Below are 21,900 nucleotides of genomic sequence, written 5' to 3'. Positions count from 1 at the left end.
GAACCCCGGTCTCTTGAAGCCACACCCTGGAGGGTGGCTCCCTGGGCTGGGGGTGGAGTCCTCACAGGGCCTCTGGGGTGGCGGGGGCAAAGTAGGGCAGAGCGAGGCCTGAGGGATCGGCGGGAGATCCACGGCCTTCCTGGAGGACCATGAGCAGGGCACCTGGGGTGAGGCAGGCCAGGGTGCCAGGAGGGTGTGGCGAGGGCTCGCCCTGCCCTGCTCCTGCCGTCACACACACAACTATCTGCTCCCTCAACAGGCCAACCAGCTGGCCCGGGGATTAAAATCCATGGTGAGAAGCGAGTGGCCATTATCTCTGCGGCCGGTGGCCTGGCAAAGCCCTGCTCTCGGCCCCGTCACCCCTTCCCGGGCTGCGGGTGGATCCACTGCTCTTGAGCGCGGCAGGGAGCGTCTGGACTCTGCCGAGCAGCCAGGAGCCCCAGGGACTTGTATCTGCAAGGTTCCCAACAGATGGGTCCACCTACTCGAACACGTACCCTGCGCACACACAGAACCCTCGCCAGAGGCCCACGCACAGAGATGCTGACTGTGGGGACCGGGTACCCGTCCTTGCCACAAGGCTGCAGGTGCCAGGCGCTGCGGCGGACACGAGGCACGCAGGAATTCACTGAACGCTCAGGGCAGCCCTGGGGGCCGGAACGCACTGCCCAGGAGGACCACCCTTAGTTCACAACTGGGAAACCAAGGCCCAGAGAGGCAGACTCACAGCCCTAAAGCATCTCATCAGTTAGATGTGGACTGATGTGCAACCAAGGAGGTGATCCTTCCACCCCTGCCCTCCCAGGGAACCCAGCTCGCAATCCTGAGTCCCACTGGGAGGACAGTGGCTGGCGGAGGGTGCGCTGGTAGTGGTCACATCTGGGGCACAGGACCCTCATGAAGGCAGAGGATGCTGGCTGGGCTCCAGTCCACTGCACCCCAGAGCCTCATCAGACTGGCTTCATCCTGGCCCCTCACCTGTTACAGCCCCCCTCTCCATCTCTCAGCCTGCCAGAGGCCATTTCAGCCATTCCTATCTGCCAGGGTCTCCAGTCTCCCCGCTTCCTTGCACCAAACCCTTGCTGCTTCCCCTCTGCAGAGCTGTGCCGTCCGACACGTCTGGCTGAGCAAGTCCTTCACCGAGCAGGGCTGTCCTGGGCCATGTCCCCCGCGCCTGCCTTCTACATTCTGATCACTATGTTTCTCGGTCACTAGAACAACCCCAAGCCCATCTGCATTTTCCCTAAGGGCCCCAGGGGGTGAGGCATCTTCCAACTGACCCCCAGCCCATTGAGGCCTCTTTCAAAATCCAGGTGTTTGCAAAAGTAACAAGAAGGCAGGCAGATTCGAGCTGATGAGAAAATGGCCAACGTGCCCATCTAGCGCTCGTGACAGCAGCTTTTCTCTTCCTGGACAGAAGGGCATCCCTCGGCCTGCCGTCGCACTTGTGCCTAGAGGTTCCCACGCTCCACCCCACTGCTTCCAGCACTTGGCACTACTGGGGCTCAGAGGCTTCGAGCACAGGGGCCCTGGCATTTAGCACAGAACCCGGCCCCTCTGGGTGTGCACTCAGTGTTTGATGGAAGAATGCATAGAGATGGACACATAAATGTGTGAACTGCACACACGTGCCCAGCAGCTGAAGAGCTGGACTCCAGATGACTAGAAGCCAAAGCTGGTCTGTCGGACTCCCAAGTGCACGCTCTTCCCATCGTCCCACCCAGCCTGGCCCTCACACCGTGATGATTTCAGCGTCAGCCCTGACCTGCGCTGGGCTCCTCCTCTGCACGAGTCTCCGGGGAGCTGATTGTGGCCTATGTCCCTTTCTGAAGGTGTCAGACTCCAACGGTTTGCAGGCCCTCTGGCAGGCAGACTACTAAACAGGACCCTCGCCCATTCTCTCAGGATGGAGAGGTGCCTGCTCCTTGTGGATGTGGTCTGCCAGGCTGGGCCCTGGCTCTGGGAAGGGCTTCTCTGGACCCCACAATGTGCTGGAAAGACCCCTCAATTTCACACGAGAGCCTCTGTTCTTTCATTGTCGACACAGGACTCTCATCTAGCGAGCCGTCCTATTGATCATAGCAGTCCACTCTCACCAAGTCCAAGGTTCCTCCCTCTGAGGAAAACATCCACTTTACAGATAAGAAAACCGAGGCCCCGAGAACACATCAGACTAAGTCCTATGGGCACACTTCCTCAATTCTCAGATGCACGTTTCTTGCAAACTGAGTCTGCACTGAATCCCATAAATTTTTTTTTCCCCTCCCGAAGTGCTGTTATTAAATAGATGATGTATCTCAGTCCCAACAGTGCCTTAAAATAGAGGAAATACAGTTGTTGTTGTTACTGAAAGTACAGTAACCCCCACCTGCCCAGTATTCACGCCTGGGGGGTACTTGCTCTGTGCTGTACCCGCGCCTTCTCTGCTTGGAGGCAGCTATGACTCAGAGAGGGCGGGTAACCAGCCCACAGTCACAGCCCCTGAGCCCCACAGCCTGGCTCTGAATGTGTGCTTCTTCCAAGGGATTGTACTTTGGAGTGCTCTGAGCTGCTGGGGTTTTGCGGATTTGACAGACGTGAGGCCCTCTGGTGGGCCAGTGATTCAAGCAGGCAGCAGAGTTAGTGGAGGACAGTGGCCAGGAGAAGTAATCAGGCCCAAACTGTGCTCTGAGCACCCCCATGGTGAAAAGGGCTTCAGGAAGTGTGCACCCTGCTCCGTGGAGAACCCCGAACTCGGCGGGAGGGGCTGCTCCAAGCAGTGGTCAGGAACACCGCCCGGTGGGCCCCCTGACCCCTACCCACGACCTGGCATCTGGGCAGCACGGGCAGGCAGGAGGTCTGGAAGCAGATTAGGAAGAACAGAGTCTTCATTCATGCATGTGTTTACGAAGAAGGGAAAAAAATATGAGTGTCAACTGCATGATGAAACTCAAGCCCTTAGCGCTTAATGAGAAATATGAGTCAGGGCCCAGGCCACCCCAAGGCCCAGGAGCTCTAGGTGTCTGCAGAGAACAGTCGGACTCAGGGGCCCGGGGAGGAGACCAGGGCCCGGCCAGAGGAGGAGACGGGACCGTGGCTGGTCTGTCCCTCGGAGAGCTGACTGCCACCCCGGGAGGAGTGGGCAGTTCTTCAGCCTCAAACTGAGATGAGTTCTGAGGGGTGCTCTCTGGGCGGAATCTGGGACTTGCTTCGGGTGGGGTCATCGCTAAATGCACGTGCACTCTGGGCTGGCCTTGGCTGCCAGAACCATGAGCCAGGCTGGGCTGAGCCCTGGGAGACCCTGGCCTCCTCTCCGGGGCGAAAGCAAGGACTGAGGAAGAGTCTGAGGGGGCTGCAGCCAGTCGCCTCCAAACATGAGAAGCTACTGCTTAACATGCGTGCATCTGTGCCTACCTGTGTGTGTACAGGCGTGTATCTGTGTGCACTGGGGTGTGTGTGCCTGCGCATGCGTGCACATGCTCACCCTCACAGACACCATAGGCTCCTCAGAGTCCCACAGCTGAGGCTCAGGGAGGGGCATGCACAGGCCCGGAGCACCCAGCTCAGAAGCACCACCCAGAGCAGACCATGTCTCCTGGCTCCCGCCCAGAGCTCCCCCACCAGCCGGGCACGCAGACCCTCATCTGCACGGCACGCTCCTCCCTGCCCACCGGACGAGGCCACGGGACCTAACACCGTGTCATACCACGCACACGGGCGTGCACAGATCACGCAACATACTCATGCGCCGGTTCATGCGCACCTCTGCACACATACACAGAGACACACACACACTCCAGCTCTAGTGCACAAGTGTTCACACCCACACACGAGCACTCAAGAGCTACTCATGCGTAGAAGCAGCACAAGCACCCAGACACAACCACACTTGTGTACATGCACTTGAAACACGCATATGGGCTTCTTAGAGGCATCCACACCCATCCCACATCCAGCTCGCGTATGCAGACAGTCACACACACACGCAGGCACCCACTCACACGCTGCCGTGCCCTCATACATGCAAAGGCACTCACACGCACACAAGGACAATCACAAACTCAGCATGAGCCCACACCTTACACAACACGCCGAGGTGTCCACACACAGACACACTTGGGTACCACGTACTGCAGCACACCCTGGGCAGGTGTGTGCACTCACAGATTCTCAGACTCATGGACACACGTGTGGACATCCTGCTTGTGCCATGCCTGACACACATGTCCAGGTCTTCAGACAAACACGCACACACAGAGCCTGGCCTGCATGCCCAACACCCCCCAAAACCTGTGCCCTCATGCCCTACGTCTGCATCCTGCGCACCCACACGCATGCGTGTGCACACTCAACTCACACCCCCAGCTGCAAGCCCCTCCCCACCCCGAGGCGCCTGGCGGCGGGGTCACTCACAGCAGCTTGAGGATCTCCACGTAGCAGCCCAGCGTGCGGTCGGCCTGCGGGCCCAGCTCGATGCTCATGGTGCTGCAGGCGGGGCTGACCATGAGGCAGTCGATGAGGTTGGGCTCGTTGTCGTCGCCCGCGCTGGCCGTCAGCGCTGGCTTGGCAGTGCTGGCGGGCTCCACCTCCACATGGATCTCACTGGAGGCCACGACCACTGACTTGAGCCGCGCCTCGGACAGCGTGGCTTCCTGAGACACCAGGTCCGGGCTGGGGTGCAGAAGGCGCAGAGGTAAGGTGGGCTTCCGGTCGCAGGGCTGCTGGCAGCCGTTCCGGATCTCCTTCAGGCTGGGGGAGTTGTCACGGCTGCGGGAGAGGAGGGGGGTGGGGTGGGGTGTGAGTGCGGCCCCAGACGTCACAGGCGAGGCTGCACCTGCTCAGTGGCCCCCGCGGCCCTGGATCGAGTTGGGGGCCGGCTCCCACCCACCAGCGAGCACACAGGCCTGCTTAAGACCTGTAGACAAGGAGAGGTGGAGGTTCACAGGTGGCATCTGAACTGGGCTGCCTATTGCTAAGGCGCGTGCCAGCATCCCCACACGCAGCAGGTGGTGGACACACGATTGTGAATGAGTGAATGCTGACCTCTCTACTGACCCGTAAGGCCCTCGGTGTCCACCTCCACCAAGACACCTTCTGGACATAACTTGGAGACCTCCTAGCGATCTGGCTTCCAGTTGCTTCCTGTGGTCTAACTGTCCCTTTTGGCTGAGGCCGTAAGGTTAAGGTCCTTGGGACAAGCCCTAAACCCCGCCTCTGCCGCCCCATCCCTGCCGGCTGAGAAAGCTCAGCGTCTGCTCTCCACCGTGGAAACTCCTTCCAAGGGACCCCAAACCTCAGATTCTGATTCCCTGAAGCCCGCAGGTCACTCCTGTCTGCGGCACCCCACCACTCTTGGCTAACTCCCCAGAATAGCCTCTCCACCACCTAGAGAAATGACGTGTGTGCAAAGGGTTAATAGGTGTTAGCTGGGCAAAGGGCGCTGTGGCATCACTGAGGTCACACGTGAGTGGGAAATGCTGGGCCTCTTTATGGCAGGACTTGTCAGGGCATCGTGGAGGTAAAACACCCCCTCGCTGGGTACTTCCAAATACTGCGAGGTGGTGCTTCAGAACGAAGGGAACTCCAGCAGTGGGCATCCTTTGTTGGTGCCCCTGGGCTGGCACTGTGCTGAGCACTTTCACACAGACATTCTCAGATATCTCTGAAGAGGAGGAATTACTCTCTCCACATTACAGATGAGAAAAGTTGTTACCAGAGGTCAAATGACTACCCAGATGACCCAGCTTGTTAGTGGGGAGGCAGGGCTGGGATGTGAAACCAGGTCGCTGCCTCCACTTCTAAGATGCAGGATGAGCCCATGCACGTCCTCCTCCTCCAAGAAGTCTCCCTGATTTCCTCCACCTGCCATTCTCACCCTTCCTGCCCCTGTACCAGAGCTCTCCACCCCTGGCTGGACACCGGTGTCCCCTGGGGCACTTCTAAGCATCCCGAGGTCCCGTTAGGTTGGACTCTCTGGGGTGGAGTCTAGACACCGCTAAGGTTTGGGGCTCCCTGTGTGTGCTGTCAAGGTTGAGCCTGCTGCTCTCAGGGACTCAGAGCACAATGATGTGACCACAAACAGCTGCTTGTCCTGACCCTCCCTAAATGGGCCGCACGCATGCGGCTAAGTGTCCAAAGGGATGTGCACATGGGCCGGGCGTAGAACACACACCCACGGCATTTGGAGGGCCTAAATGGTCTGGCACATGCCATGAGCCAGGTCTGGGCAGAGCCCACCAAGGACGTTCGATAAATACACTCTAAGCTTTGCTGCGGAAAAAAACAAAGCCCTCGAGCTGAAGTCCAAGAATCCTACGGCTCACGGAACACTGTGTGTGGTCCGGTGGGGAGGCGCGCTAGCTGACTCCAGGGGCTCGGAGCCGACTTGCTACCCAAAGGCTCAGCTCCGTCCCCTTCGCCTCTGCTGGGATTTAGGAGTGGATTTTCAAGGCTGTTTGGCTCAGACTGGGTGATTTTCCAGCAAGCTACGCTAACCTGGGTCAGCTTGTCTGTTCTTTGTGTATGAGGACATCGTGTACCCACCGAGAGCACCACAGACCGGCCCAGAGGACGGCATGGGGCTCTATCTTCCAGGGACTGACCAGCAGGGTGGGGGGACCCGAGCCCAGGAAAGGTCTCGCAGCCCGCGGCGTGACTTCCTGGAGGGGCTCACAGTGGCTCTCAGAACCCAAGCTACTTTGGGCCTCTAAGCGGGGCTGTCTTCAGCGGGGAGTTGGAGCTGCCCGTGTGGGCTGGGGAGGCACCAGGGCCCGCTTCACCCTCCCCAGGCCTTCACCCTGGGCATTGAGTTGCAACCACTGCCTAATGGTATGCTCAAGGTCACGCCTGGCCTCTGCAGCAGTGGCCAGAGGGGATTCTGGAAACGGACATTAAGTCCTTTCTCTGCTTAAAACCCAACGACATTGCCCTTAGGAGAAAACCTCTAAGGCAGGCACAGCCCTGCCACTCAAAGAGTGCTCCCTGAGCAGCGGCACCAGTGGTCCTGGGGGTCTGTCAGGCAAGCAGTCCTGGCAGGAGGACCCCAGGAGCAGCTCGGCGTGGGAGGTGGGAGACGCTCAGCAGTGCAGGTCCCTTCGTGGCCCGGCCTTCCTTTCCAACTTCGTCTTCCGCCCCTGCCCCTCTCTCTGCTCGGGTCACACCCAGTTTCCCTCACTACCTTCCCTGCAGGGGCCTTTCGCCTGAAGCAGATCACCCATGGAGCTTGCCAAGAATGCAGATTCCCGGGCCGCAGCCAGAGACACGGCATCCAGGAGCCTGCATTTGAAATAAGCCGTCCAGGGGACTGTGAAGCAGGCGCTTAAGGACCACCAATAGAGGACACGTGACCACTGGCCGGCCCACCTGCTCTGCAAGGCCTGGGCGCCTGCCGGTCCCCTGCCTGGGTCCTCCTGTCCTGCCTCCAGCCCTGCTGAAGGCCAGGACGTGTCAGTTTAAGTATCACGGCTCTGCAGAACCCCATCCTCTCTTTCCCCTAGAGCAGGAATTCTCAGCTCTGGCCACACACGCCATTTGCCTAAGGTGTTAAAAAAAAACCAAAACACCAAACAGAACCTGATGCCAGGGGCACTCCAATTAAATCAGAGTTGCAGTGGGTGGGGCCCAGGCACCCTTTTTCCCTTTTCTTTTTAAAGATGTAACTAGTGAGACATTGGTAAATATCTCACAACCAACTCTGCAGAAAACAGGAGCCCTGAGGGGTAGTGCCTGCCGATTTTCCTGGAGTAAATACTCCCACCATGACTGGATTCAACGGCCAACGTGCCACCCCTGACTGTGGGATCCGAGCGTGCCAGGGCCCCAGCACACCCCTGGCGTGACTTCAGTCCAGGTGAGTCCACGGATCTCAGGTGCAGCGCTTTGTGACTGTCACAAGCTCCCTGGTGTAACAGACAGCCACCAGACCAAGGTTCCTCCATGTGGACACGCCTAATACCTGCTCCCAGACAGTTCAGGTAATTCCTGGGAGGGTGGGGGGCTGCCCCATGCACGGCAGTGAGTTCAGCAGCATCCCTGTCCTCTACCCACTCTTTCAGCAGCACCCCTCCTTCTGCAACCCATGAAGTCTCCAGACGCTGCCAGATACGCCTTGGGGGTCAAAGCTGCCCCCAGCTGAGAACCACTGACGTGGTCAAGACGTGAAACCTTCCTGAGGCCCAGAAACTCCTCTCATGCCTAACTCCCCACCTGCCAGCAGCCACTGTTCCGGCCTCTCTCACCATGGATTTGTTTTCCTGTTCTTGCACTTTAAGGAACAAGATTTACACTCTATGGCTTCTCCTGTTCCATACTGTGTTTGGGAGACTAATCCCCGGCTTGCCGGGTGCACTGGTTCGCTCCTTCCCGCTGCCCTGCGGTACTCCTCCGCCTGAACAGACCACAGCTTATCCGCGTGTCTGCCGCAGGACGCTGGGCTTGAGGCAGATCTCAGTTTGGGGCTGTGACTAACAATGCTGCTATAAACCTTCTCGTACCTGTCTTCTGATGGATGTAGCCCAGCGATGAGGGGCTGCGTCCCAGGGTTCACTTTATGCTTAGCTTCATGCAGGCTTCAGTTGGAGGCGCCCTCTCGGGTGACTGAAGTGCCCCCAGGGTTGCAGACCACGTGAGTGCCACTGCTGGCTTCCTTCATCACAGCCCTGACCTCGCCGCTCGCTTTCTCACTCCCCGCCCCCTCCGTCCACCGTTTCACCAGCCACTTGGAGGGCGGGAGACTGGCCGCTTCACTCTTGTGCCCTCAGCACCTGGCACCCCATGGACCCTCACTAAACGAGTGTTGAAGGGCAGGGGACCTCCGTGTGGGAAGAGTGGTTAAGACTCCACACACCCAATGCAGGGGCCCGGGTCGATCCCCAGTCAGAGAACTAAGACCCTGCGTGCTGCGTGGCACAGCCCAAAGGACCTCCCCCCACCGCCAAAAGAAAAGGATGAGAGAAGGATGAGGGTGGCCACTGCTGCCTGTAGGTCCCTCTCTGTGCAACAGAGTGCGTGGTTTGTAATCCTGGTTCTTTCTCCTGGGGGGATCTGGGAGAGAGAGTCCATTCTGCTTCCTGGTCAGGGAATCCCTGCTCCAGGGCACCCAGGCAGAGCCGCGGAGACTCAGAGGGAAAACTCTGGGGGTTGCCATCTCCTGCTCCTGCCCCCGAGACCTGAGTCCCAGCTCGGGTGTCCGCGGAGTGAGCCGGGGAGGGAGGGGCTGCGGGAGCAAAAGGAGCCTGAGAGTGTGCGACGCCCCTGATGCGCCTCCTGCTTCCGAGGTGGCCTGCGTTCAACACGCATGTGCACCAGCTCCAGAGGCGCAGGCTGCGAGGCCAGGGCACGTGACCACCTGTGTGCACGGGGAAGCTGGAGACAGCTGTATCGGCTGTGTACTACTCTTAACCGCCTTCTCTCTTTCTTTTTAAAAAACATAAGCTACTGTAGAGCGTGAAACAGGCACTCAGGAATGACCAGCAGGACATCTTCATGTTGCCCAGCTCACTCAGGCTTTCAGTGATGCTCCACTGCCTCTTCTTCAAGGACTGAAATATATTCCTGTGGTGGCCCTGTCTCTAGTGGTGCCTGGACACGATTTGGCCCTCTCAGAGTTGTGCAGTGCACCGCCTGAACAACTGGACAGGGCTGCTGCTGCAGATGCCAAATGTGCCCTGCACGTCATATCTTCCCTCATGACCCCAGGGATCACCATACGAAGTTTATATGACTAATGGGATCCACATCACTCTGCACCCTAGGAGCCAACCTCAACCCAGGAAGAATGGGAGCTGGTAACTACCCACCCCAGCGTCATCATCCCTCAGGGGGAGGGCTCTGAGAACGCGCTCAGGGGCCTCCCGGGCTCCCTCCCACGGCCTTCAGGGGGTTAGCTCCCTCACAAGCCGACGCACCCAAGCCCTGGGGGACCCAGGACAGTGGCTCTGTCACGCCCGCTTCCCGTCACATGGGCCTGAGGCTGAGAAATCTCCAGAATAGACACGTGTCCCTAAAGCCGAGCCAACACGACGGCCGTGCAGCACCGGCACTGATGCTCCGGCGCCGGCTTTTCCGGTCGCATCCTGGGTCTGGGCCCCGGCACCAGCGAGCATGGGGGTTTGCAGGCGCACTGGGGGCAGCTCCCCTGGAAGCCACTCCACTCTCCCGGCCGGCCAGGAGTGCACAGGCCCCCATCCCTGGAGAGAGCGTGTCCCACCCAGGCCCTCCTGAGGCCGAGGGCACTGACCTGTTGATGAACTCTTCGTAGCAGGAGTAGATGGCGGCCAGGCACACAGCCACCAGGTTGGGCAGGACCCGGGGATGGGGGCAGTGCCCCGTGGGGCCGTGCATGCTGGAAAAGAGCAGAGGGCCTGTGAGCGGGGGGCTGAGGGGGCGCCACCCAGGGCAGGGAGGAGGGGGCTGGGACAGGGTGGCCCCGGTCCTCTGAGGGGAAGTGGTAAGTAACCCTGGGACCTGAGTCCTGGGCCCCGCTGTGCGCAGGCATGAGGGCCAAATTCCGGGCTGAGGATCCCTGGCTTCAGGGAGCCTGGGTTCCAGCCCAGCGGAGCACCTTGGCACGCTTTGGAAACTCTCCACTCTTTCCTCAGCTCTGGAATGAGGACAACGGCCCCCTCCTCATTTCAGGACCCAATTCTCTAATTCAGGGGACGACGTCGCCTACAGGGGCCAGGCGGCCTAGGACCGACGTGTTTATGCCCAGTGGTTCTGTAAATGAGGATTCACAGCACCTCATTTTCCTGTCCACGTGGGCTGTTTTGAAAGAAAAAGTTACTATTGGCATCCTGGCCTGGCATGGGGTCTGGGCACGGTCCTCTGCAAGTGCCAGTCACTTACCACAGCTATCTCTGTGCCTGTTTTCTCATCTGTTAAATGGGTCTCGCACCCCCATCCCCAGTGCTATTTGGGGCCTGGGGACAGCACCCAAAACATTGCTGGAAAAACGTCACGGCTGCTGGGGCTGAGAGCCTGAAACAGGTTCATAAACCATGACTGGGTGCTGTAAGGGGGCCCTGGAGCCCCAGAGCTCTGGCAGAAGGATAGTCCTCTGGGTCTGGACATGCTTTGTGAGTTCCAGGTAATGAGTAGCTTTTGGAACCGGCTTGAACAGGCTATCTGCAATTTTCTTAAAAAAATTGAGAAGAGTTGTGATGATGATCGCTAACATTTCTGCCACGCTTAGGCCCCATTCTTGATGTTTACATGTGTGAGTTCACCGAGTCCTCACGGTAACTGGATCACGTGGGTACCATAGTCCTTATCTTACAGATGAGGACACCGAGGCACAGAGAAAAGTTTTTAAAAATCAGAGCAAAACAACCCCTCTTCCCCCACCACCCCGAAACCAGAAGTGACTGAGGATCTGATTTCCTCGAGGCCAAGTTTGGGAGGTAGCTGCTCAGGTCCCCGTCGAGGACTCTCCGGGGCTACCAGGAGAAGGTTCCCCACACCCCCAGCACCCACAGGAATACTCTCATCATTTAGGACTGCTGCCATTTCCCGAGTTCCTAGTGACCATCAGGCACTGTGCTGGGGGCTTCCTCAGATAGCGCCTGATTAATTGCACAAACAATCCCGGGAGATAACAGAGGAAAGAGGATCAGAGAGGCACAGCAACAGACTTGATGTCACACAGCAAGTGAGTGCCTCAGACGGCACATGGTCAAGAGGACCCAGGAGGCCCTTGTGGAAGGTGAGGTGCCTGGGGCCTCGCAACGCCAGCAGCGCCTCTCCTGGGTGCAGGGGAAAGCTGGCCTGCCGGCCAGGAGCAGGGGGGCCCCAGACGAGAGACCCACCTCTGAATGAACTTCTTCACCACCTCCATCCCTGCGTTCAGCTCATTCAAGGCAAGGATGTACTCCTGAGTAAACAGCCTCAGTCGCGGGCACTTCCCAAAGTCCTGCAGGGAGCGCAGAGGGCAGGGGTTGGGAGGAGAGCAGAAGGGGTGGGGGGGTCCCACTCTGCCCCAGGTGTGTGAGCAATGGGGCGCCGCCAGCAATGCCCTCCTCCTAGAAGCACACACGTCTTCCGCGTGAAGGAACGGGCCTGCTCACCCCCGAGCTTACACCCTTCCATGGCTGCCTGTGGAGCTGAGAGATGACCTGGCACAGGAGGGTCCCAGGCACTGGTCAGCCACCCTGTGATGGGGCAGGGGTCAGCACGCCACCCAGACGTGCTGGGAACACAGCCCAGCTGGGCCACGTGGGGGCCCGCTGATGCCCAGCTGGCCTCCAGCTGTGACCACAAATGCCCTTTCTGCAGCCCCCAAGGGATTCTGGGCCCCCTGCTTCCTGTGCACGTGGGCGTGAGTGCCTGAGAGCTGCGGCCTGGAAGGCAGGTGTGTGCCCTGGACGGGGAGTGTGTGTAGGGAGGTGGCTGGTAAGTCCAGGGTCAGCCCAACAGGGGTGGGGCAGGAAGGAGGAATCACGTGCCCAGTGTGAAGAGCCAAACAGGTGGTTGGGGGAGGCAAGTGTAAGCCGGGAAAGGACTGCGCCCATTCCCACGTCATGTTAGGGACCTGGCGTCGGGCTTGTGAACCCACGAGCTGGGGTGCCAACAGTCAGGAGGGCCGGTCCGGATGGTGACGAGGCTGACCAGCACGACCTCAGTGAGGAGCCTGGCGGTATCCAGGCTCCTCGGCTTCTCCTCCAGCCCTCACTCTGAGGAACCCACTTAACAAAAAGCAACCTGGACCAAGACTCCAATCTAAATAGAGCCCCTCAGGACTTGCCCTGTGGATCTCATGGATCCCACAGGTCCTGGAGAAAGAGCTCAGAGTAGGATGCGGCCCGCCGCCTCCTCCGGCCAGCTCACAAGGCGGGTTTCCAGACCTGCCTGGTACTCTGCACCTGCAGGGAGGGGCTGAATTAGGTTCCCCAAGGGGTCAGGGCTCATCTTCTCCCATCCCGCCTGCTAAAGTTACGCCCCAGCATGAGGAGGGCAGCAAAAGCCACAGAGAAAGCTCAGAAGGAATCTAAACACGTGCATGTGTGCGTGCACATATGTACCTATGTGCACACATGCACACTGGGCTTGAAGATGGGGCCCCTGCCTGAAGCCTGACTGTGCTTTCACACCGAGGTGGACGCCCAGAGTCCCTGGAAGAAGGGCAGCAGGAACGCCCCTCCCTGGGCCCACTGTCCTGCCCTGCGCAACAAGGGCTGCAAGAACTCATCTCCAGGACCCTTCCACCCATGAGGTTTGATGATTCTATGAAAACTGCTTCCAATAAGCCCTGCTAAAGATAACTGTGCCATTATCATCTCTATCAGATTTCTGCAGAGCCAAGGTCGTTTTTAACATTATAGACTGGCCTGGTGGCCTTTGAACGTGTGGGTGAGGGACATCTCGCCTCTTTGGCAAAGTCGAACATGCTCCCCTTGGAAAGCAGGAGGTCTGATCAGCCAGGGGTCCACCAGGACCACGGCCACATCTTCCTGCCACCTTGGCTACAAGAACACGCCAGTGAGTGGCACGTGGGCACAGGGACTGTGATCATTCTTAAGGAGGCAGTGAACACATCGTTTAGAATCTCCAGAGGAACGTACTTAACGACTGCTTCCATATCTAGTTTTTATTGCGGCCCAGGCAGCAACACTCTGAGATTGGTAACTTAGGTTCGGCCTGCTCAGCCATGAGATGGGACACAGGATATACTGATGAGGGTTGCACTCGCAGTATAGGAACTGCGGAGTAGGAGCACTCCAAAGGCACCACGGGGCAGGTGCGTGCGTGTCCCACCCCATTTCCACAATGTTCTGGTGTCCCCTCAACAAGAAACACTGCACACCAGCTGAAGCGACGTCAGGGTTCACACTGTGCTAACAGGTCCATGGCTGGCGGCCAGCCAGGCACACTCTCTGGCCAGTGAGTGACCAGGCGCTCCATGTCAGCTCCCAAAGCTTTAGGGGGTGTCATGTGGGGCACACCAAAGGCTCGTGGTGCCTCCCACACGGGGCGTGAGCCACAGTCACGTTCGTCTCTCCTGCAGGAGGGCCTCACTCCCGACCCGGTCCTGTCTACAGCTCTCCTCACACAGTTCGGTGTGTCATCAGTGGACTTCAAGAGCAAGTGGGACTGTGAAGCTTTATAGCATCCCTGGACGACGGGACCACAGTGGGGAAGTTCTATAAACATCAAGAGAGGGTTCTTGCCTGAGGGATCCCGGGCTCTGCCAGACCACAACAGATGCTATAAATTCTGAGTCTGCCCTGTAGCTGTTCTGATTTTCATCCAGAAAATTACATGGTCAACACTCCGGGCCCATAAAACTAACCAGACATAAGGGAGACGCTGTACAGTCAAGCCTTGGGAGGCTGCCTGAATTTTGACGTTTTCCCCTTGGAAGTCAGACGTCCTAAGAGAACCCTTATTAAGTGTTTCTGTACCTGAGCAGGGTGGACCTTGGCCAGGGACGCCCAGGGGGGTGGCTCCATCCCTGACAAGTGTGATGAGATAAGGTCCTTTCCCAAAGGAACTCCAGCACCTTTGCTCTGGGCTCCAAGAGAGCGTGACCCTCACCTCACACTACATCCACGGTGACTTTAAAGTTAACAGTCAGGGACCCTTTTCTCCCAGCTGGCCGAAGCCGGAGAGCACCCTTGAAGTGATTAAAGCCCAAACCAGGCAGAACACCTCTCACCCCCCACCCCCCAGCGGAGTTTCTTTCTTAGTCCTGGAGAAGGACTGGATGGAGGGGACCCACCCCCTGTGCTCAGAAAACAAGAAATACACGTTCATCTCAGGCCACAGAGGAGCGCTCTGAAACAAGCCAGAGTTCAGCGGCGGTGTGCAACCGATCAGTCAGAGAATTTGCACAGCACCAGCATGGTTCCCCGCTCGTGGCCGCCTGGAGGAAGATTCTGAAGCTACTCTGGGCTCCGCGGACGAGTGCTGCGATCGACTAAGGATGTCTGCCCTCGTGTGGGATGCGGGGGCGTGGTGCACGTGTCCTGTGTTTCCACCCCTAACTAGGGAAGGGGGTGGGCTGCATCCTCCTCTTTGGGGGCCCGGTGTCAAGGCAGGAAAGCTCCCTCACAGATCAAACTGTGCGCAGGTCACCCTTCCTCAGAGCCACTTTCACACCTGCCCACGGGGCTCCGGAGTGGCCCTCGGGGCTCTCTGGGTCTCCTCGCCCACAGGCCGTCAGGAGAGCCTCGGGGGACGATGCAGCGGAGTGTCACTCGGCTCCGAGAGGCGCTCCGTGGCTAGCTGAGAGCAGGCGTCACTTGCTCCGGTTCCCCGCTGCGGTCCTGGGGCCAGTCAGCCACGTCTGCTCAGCCCAGCCTCTCCGCGTGCAATGCAGAGAAAGCAACCTCATCCAGGGCTGCTCCCACTGGACCGAGGCGAGACTGCAGAAGGGCTGGCAGGTTACGGGAGCCTGGACCACCGAGTGTGCAATGAAATGCTGCCTCTGTGCTTTTAAAATGAACTACAGGGCAGACTTAGCGAGGATTTCCTCACGGTCCCCCCATGCCCTTTTCCTGTCCTGGGATCCCCTCCTGAACACCTGTGACACTGAGTCGTCAGGTCCCTTGGGGCCTCGAGGCTGTGATCACTTCTCCGACTCTCCTTGTGTTTGAGCCCCTGGCCGTTCAGAGGACCGTCGTGGGGAATGTTCCTCAGCTGGGACTGGTCTGAGGCTTTTCTCATGATCAGACGGAGGCGGAGGGTTGGAGAGAGAAGACCCCTGCAGGCCGGGGCCCTCCTGCTCACATCACAAAGGGTGCCTGCCACACTGTGACTTCTCATTGTTGACCCTGACCTCGCCTAGCAGTCTGAGGTCACGACCGTCAGGTTCCTACACCGCATGGCCCTGCTCCCCACTTCCATGGATACTGCCCCCGGCAGCCCCCTCCTACGGTGTGAGGGGTTCACCCCACCTCCTCGAGGGCAAGTTTCCACAGGTATTATCTGAGATGCTATACACACGAGACTTATCTCTTCTCCCGCGACCACGTTATTTCTGTCATTCTTACTATGCAAAGATTCTTCCTGTTGCCTTTTACCTGCAAAGCATAGAGCCAAGCAGGGCAGGCTGCACGAAGACCCCGACTTGCAGCCCCAAGTCCAGTCCCTCAGTCCTTGGCCGCCAGCCCCATCTCCCGGTTTTTTGGGAAAAGTGAGACTGGAAGCTCATGGCCCTCCGTGGGCTCTACGGTGGGGGGCCCTGGGCAACTCACCATGTTATGCTTCAGGATTCTCTGGACCACGGGGGTGAACACTTCGATGACCACCATGGACCGGGGCCGCTCTCTGCAGTGCTGGGGAGACAGCAGGGCACAGTCAGGGCCAAGCCTGGCGGGGTCCAGCAGGGGCCCCGAGAGCCCTGACCATGGGGGGCCCAGCCCTGCTGCCCAGGACCCCCTGCTCCACACTACTGTATGGCTTTCTGCTCCCTCTGGGGAGAGTAAGAAAAGTGGGCAGGGATGGGACCTCCTGCTTGCGCTCTGTTTTGATCTGACAGTCTGCGGTTGTTTCCAGTGGTATAGACAATCCTATTTAACAGGACAGTCTTATCACACAGTCCTGTTTAACAGGGTGAGATTCTTGCAGTAAGAGTCTCTTGAAAATCGGGGGCTAGTGTTTGGATGCTAGAACCTCGGAAATTCCGTGATTCTTCTGTCGAGGGCTTTGAGAGTATGCTCTCAGCGTATTTCTCTCACTGGCATGGGATTTTGTTTTTCAAAATGAAATTGAAGGCCCTTGGGTGGAGCAGATGGGACCCGTTGCTCCAGCACATTTAAACCTGCCGGGGCCTGAAGGCGCTGTTCCCAGAGGGCCTGGACTTGGGATGTGAGAAACCAGGGCTATCCTGGACAATCCTTCATAAACAAACCCTCCCCAGAACTTGGGGTCCTGGCTTCCAAGAACTAGTGGGCCCCCAGTGCCCGCCTGGCCACGCCGCACCTGTCTCACTGGTGTACACAGACCATACCCCACAAGCTTGGGAAAGAGGGTCGGCAGGAGGAAGCCCAGAGGAGCTGGATGAGCGGCAAACCCAGGCCCAGAGACTGTCCAAGGACATCCGATCACTGCGCCAAAAATCACCCGGCTAGGGACCAAGGAGGACGGCCTACTGGCCCAGCCCCGAGGCTGCCAAGGTGTACTCTCGGGCAAGGGGTAACTGGTCCCGACGTGCTCTGGGCGTGTTCTGTGCGAATCCCACCGCGAGGCTGGCGCTGGGTCCCTGGGAGCAGAGATCCTGCTCCGAGGCTCCTCCAAGCTCACCTGCACCCCCACCACCCCACACTTGCCCGGCTCAGGGAAAGCCCCATGGCCAGGCTCCCACTGTGGGCCAGCCGGTGCTCACAGGAGCCCTGGCTAATAAAAGCCCAGCTCTGATGTCAGGAGCCAGAAAACGTGCTGCAAACTTCTCTCAAGACGGCCAGGAAGATACTCCCAGGAAAAGCTCAGTGCTCCCCCTGACCTGTTGGTCTGGACCCTGGGCCTCACTTATCACCTGTCTGGTGGAGAGGGTTCCTAGCTCGTCTCCAACTCTGTCTGGGGCCCTGATCTGTTTGGGGAGGAGTCTGGGTTTCCAGGAAATTTCGCAAAACCAACCCCCGCAACGCACACACGGAGACAGGCTGCTTCCTGCAAACACAGCCCTGCTTTGGCGATGCCGTACCTTGCAGAAGAATTCACAGAGATCCGGTGGTGGATGGTTGTTTTCCAGCAAAGGAGCAATTGCCTGAAAGAAGAGGAACACACGTCAGTCGGAATCTCTCGGAAGGAATCGTAGGGGGGTGTGTCAACCCACGAGGGCTGATTCACGGTGGAAAACCCGACCTTCTGGTCGCTGTCTAGGCAGATAAGGCCAGTTATGTGAGCACCTCAGTAGGAGATGAAGCCATGGAAACTGAGGTTCTGTTCATAGCAGCAACAGGCAGGCTGAGCCACAGGCGGAGACAGAGCCCAGGGTTTTACTTGCCTGGGGCTGTGCTGTTCAATATAGTAGCCACTGGCCACGTGTGAGTCTTACCATTTTAAGTGACATGGGAGAAAACATTTTTTTTTAGCCATGCCATATGGCTTGCAGGATCTTAGTTCCCCAACCAGGGATGGAACCTGCAGCAGAAGCAGAGTTCTAACCACCACTGGACTGCCAGGGAAGTCCCAAGAAAATAACTTTTCAAGGCAATAAAAGCACAGTTCCTCAGTTATGCTAACCACATTTCAAGCGGTCACCAGTGTCATGAAGCCAGTGGCCAACGCCATGCACAGGGCACACAGAGGGCATGCCCATCAGCACGGGAAGCTCTCCCCCACGGTGTGGGAAGGGGGTGGTGGGCTCCAAGCTGACCGTGAGGCTGAGCCCACCACCCTCGCGCCATCCCCGACCGCCACGTGGACCGATCACTACACTGGTGATAGTTTTAACAGCCCACCACGAGCGACACCCCAGAGGCCGTTGCTGTAAGAGGGCACTTGTCTGTGCCGGGCTCCGGGCTGTGTCCCGTCATTCACTCTTCGCTACGCGCTGGGAGGCGGGTGTACGTCCTGCCCTTTCCTTAGAGAGGTGATGTCTGCAGCCAAGGGTCACATGATTAGGAGATGCTGGAGCCAGATGTGAACCCTCGAGTGTGACCCAAGAGCCTGAGCTATTCACCAGCCGACTTATCAGCTGGAGCTCTCCACAGGACCGGGAAAGGGGGCAATGAGAGACCCCAAGTAAGCCAGGCCCACGGTTCGGGCTCCGCACCTCGTTTTCAGAAGCTCAGCGCCTGGCCTGCTGGATGGGGATGCTCCGCTGCCCCGTGTGGGTGACCACCGCAGAGGCCGGGTCGCAGCAGGGGGAGGGGTTGGGGCAAGGGGCTGCCCCAGCCCTCGAGTTACAGCCTGGCCCTCAGCCCCGCTCCCTACACTGATCTCTGGGAGGGGGGACCACGAGGCAGGGTGGAGCCCCTTGGCTCCAGCCCCTTCCATCCAGCTGGGCACCCCCTTCACAGGAATGAGTCAAAGAATGATGGAGTGGGAAGAGATTAAGTGTCCACAGTGGGCGTCAGGCGTGGGCCCCACGCTTCCATGCCTATTATCTCACTTGAGCCTCATGACAACTCTGTGAGGTCAAACGGGAGTGACTGCCACTCGTACAGATGAATAGACAGAGGGCTGGGGAGGCTATTACAAGCCCTGCCCCAGTCACAGAGTACTGATCATTTTAGATCGTAGTATTAAAAAGAAGATTGTATGTTCTTGTGGAATCTTTCCCAGTTAATTACTCCAGCAGCCCTGCAGGAAAGGCTCTGTGGTCACCCCATTTCACAGATGAGAAGACTGAGGCTCAGAGTGTCAAGGCAGCTGAACGGAGTACAGGGTAGACCAGGGGTTTTCCCCGGGGTTGCTTTGTTCCTCTCCCAGAGGGCATTAGCATGTCTGGAGACAGTCTGATCGTCATGACAAGGGGATGAGACCGGCATCCAGGGGGTTGTGGCCAGGGATGCTATGATGTCCTACAATGGGCGGGACAGCCCCCACCATGAGAAACCGTCCATGCACAAACATCACTAGTGCCGAGGGCAAGAAACCCCAGGTTAGACGTGCAAGAAAGGGCTTATGAGAATCTCCAAGACATGTCGTTAAGTAAACAAACCAAACACAGAACAACACAGTCAGCTTCACATCATTAATGTTAAAAGCAAAATATAAATATACAACCGTATCTCTCTGTATGAGTTTATCACCCCCTGAAATGCCCCAGGGCTGGGCTGGGATGAAATCTTTTTCTTTTTGTTTTTAAAAACAGTGAAAATATACTCATGAAATTCTTAAGGATATTCTGTAAGTAAAATTAAAAGCTCTTCATTATTTGCCCAAGGTCTCAGCTGGTATGAGGTTGGCCCAGGGTCTACACTCACCTCTGAACTTGAACCATACTTGGCTCTAAGCCCACGCTCTTCACCAGCATGTGGGAACCCTGCCAGGGTCTGGACCCCAGGTCCACGCTTGTCCAGTGACAGGCCAGCTCTTACCAGCCAACAATTACCTACAGCACTGATGTCTGACTGATAGGCTGAATAAAACCAACTCAAATTACTTGTGAAAGTATTTCTGAAAACTAAGTACATTAAAAAAAAAAAAACCTAATACCAATCCCCATGGGGAGAAGACTAATTGTCAACAGGTCAAATCGGATCATGTGATTGCTGGAATGAAAAGGAGGCGACACAAGGCTGTGTGGTTATTTTAACAGCACTGGTCACAGAGGACATTGAACACGAGAGGCTGCAAAACGGTGGGCTCAGGGTCAGACCTCGAGATCAAATTCTTTCCCGTTCTCAGGCTTCCCCACTGAGCAGGGAAACAGCCCAGTGCAATTAAGGGGTCAGCCGGCCAAATTAGCTGGATAAACGCAGCCCAGATTTCTCAGATCAAAATTCCTTTCCCAGGCTCCTCCCAAGTCCAAGGCCCTGACCCTGCTTAGGGAGACAAGGTGCAGAGTGGGACCCGGGGTGCTGCCAGCCGAGAGGGGAAGACGCCGGCGCCTTGCTCGGTCACCGCCTGGTTCTCCAACAGACAGAACTTCTTTGCCTTTGCCTGTGCTGGGCTCCCCGCCTGGACTGCCTTGCCCTGGGAGCATCCTATCCACTCGTCAGGACTCCAGTTCCCTCACCTCCTCCTTGAAGTCCTCCGTCATCTTCCCCCCAGTCCCCCTGTACTCCCCTAACTCCCTGGATGCAGCTCCAGCCCAGCCCACGTGATTCCCGGACTATCTGCCACGCCCCCCAGCACACAGAAATCCCTCAATGGCAGCTCTGCTGGTGGAAGAGAGACCAGCGTCTGGCACACACTTGTACTCATGGGCCAACAGATGTCTGTTAAATTAAATTATTAATTGACAGCATGCCAGAGAAACGAGGTGGTGGGGAGGCCCAGGTAGATGCTGCCCCTGTTCTAGCAAGAGAAGGCGAGGGGTGGTCAGGGCAGAGCGTGGGGAAAACCTCTACATTCCGAGTGGACACTCAGCGAGCAGCTGCGGTGAGTGACTCTGGGGGGACCTCCACAGAAGCTTCTGCCTTTATGCTCTCTGATTAAAATGCAATTCAGAGGGGCACTGTGTCTGGGATGTTGTCCTTGTATCAAAAGCTGTACCCACGGGACCTCCTGGGCAGGCGAATATTCCAGACCCTTTCCTAGGCACACAGAGAGCTCTGCCTCTCACTTCCATCTCAAGTTCTGCCTTCCTGCTTCCCGCTGCCTTAACGTTTCATGCTCCAGCAAAGCTGACGTGTCCAGAATATCCCATGTTGCTTAAAATCTCTGTTTACACTTTGCTTTCTCTCTGGAAAGACTTTCCTCTGTTTCCCCATCTGGCAAACTCCTATTGATCCTTCAAAGCCCAGCTCAGAACCTCACTGCCTCTGGGAAGCTCTCTGGCTTCTTTCCCAGGTGAGTTCACAACTCCACTCTCCAGGTAACAAGCCTCTATCTCTGCAATGATCTCATTTACCAGATGAAGGACTCCTTGGGAGCAGGGGCTGTTTGCATTACCCATGAATTCAAGCACACAGCACAGGGCCTGGCACCCAGAAGGGGCAACTTCTTTTCTTTCTTCTCTCTGGTGAGAGTCACACTTCGTAGCTTAGAATCACCCAGGAAGGATGTTTCACCTCATACACGCTTACAGTCATAGTCAAGGCCCAGACACTATCCCTCACTTTGCACATCAGAGGGAATGAAATCCGGGTTCTATGTGTGGATTAATTAGGAGACAGGTCCTGGGGCAAGAAAGAACAAGTTTACCTTTCAGCTAATAGGGTGACAGCTGAGAATACATTATAGGGTCTCTGCCATCTCCTGCCTCTGACTCTGCATAGCAGACTCAAGAAGAAGGAGGTGATTAAGACACATTTGCTACAGGCCTCAGAGACTGATAATTACTACCCCCTCCCATCAACTGGGGCTCTGACA

The 21,900-nt window shown here is 57.5% G+C and overlaps 1 protein-coding gene across 2 annotated transcripts in view; it reads right to left on the bottom strand.

Moving 5' to 3' along the window:
- The window catches only part of CMIP (c-Maf inducing protein), a 205,983-nt gene that overhangs the window by 18,069 nt on the left and 166,014 nt on the right, over positions 1–21,900 (bottom strand). For both annotated transcript variants that reach the window (XM_018061763.1, XM_018061764.1), the window contains 5 exons: positions 17,618–17,680; positions 16,170–16,250; positions 11,784–11,887; positions 10,217–10,321; positions 4,393–4,746 (listed from right to left, as the gene is read on the bottom strand). In XM_018061763.1, coding sequence (XP_017917252.1) covers positions 4,393–4,746; positions 10,217–10,321; positions 11,784–11,887; positions 16,170–16,250; positions 17,618–17,680 — 707 coding nt within the window. The remainder of the gene's footprint in view (positions 1–4,392; positions 4,747–10,216; positions 10,322–11,783; positions 11,888–16,169; positions 16,251–17,617; positions 17,681–21,900) is intronic.

This window comes from Capra hircus, chromosome 18, assembly GCF_001704415.2.
Source record: "Capra hircus breed San Clemente chromosome 18, ASM170441v1, whole genome shotgun sequence".
In the NCBI taxonomy this organism is placed as follows: domain Eukaryota; kingdom Metazoa; phylum Chordata; class Mammalia; order Artiodactyla; family Bovidae; genus Capra; species Capra hircus.
The sequence above is the reverse complement of the archived record's forward strand: the minus strand, read 5'-3'. Positions and strand labels throughout refer to the sequence as shown.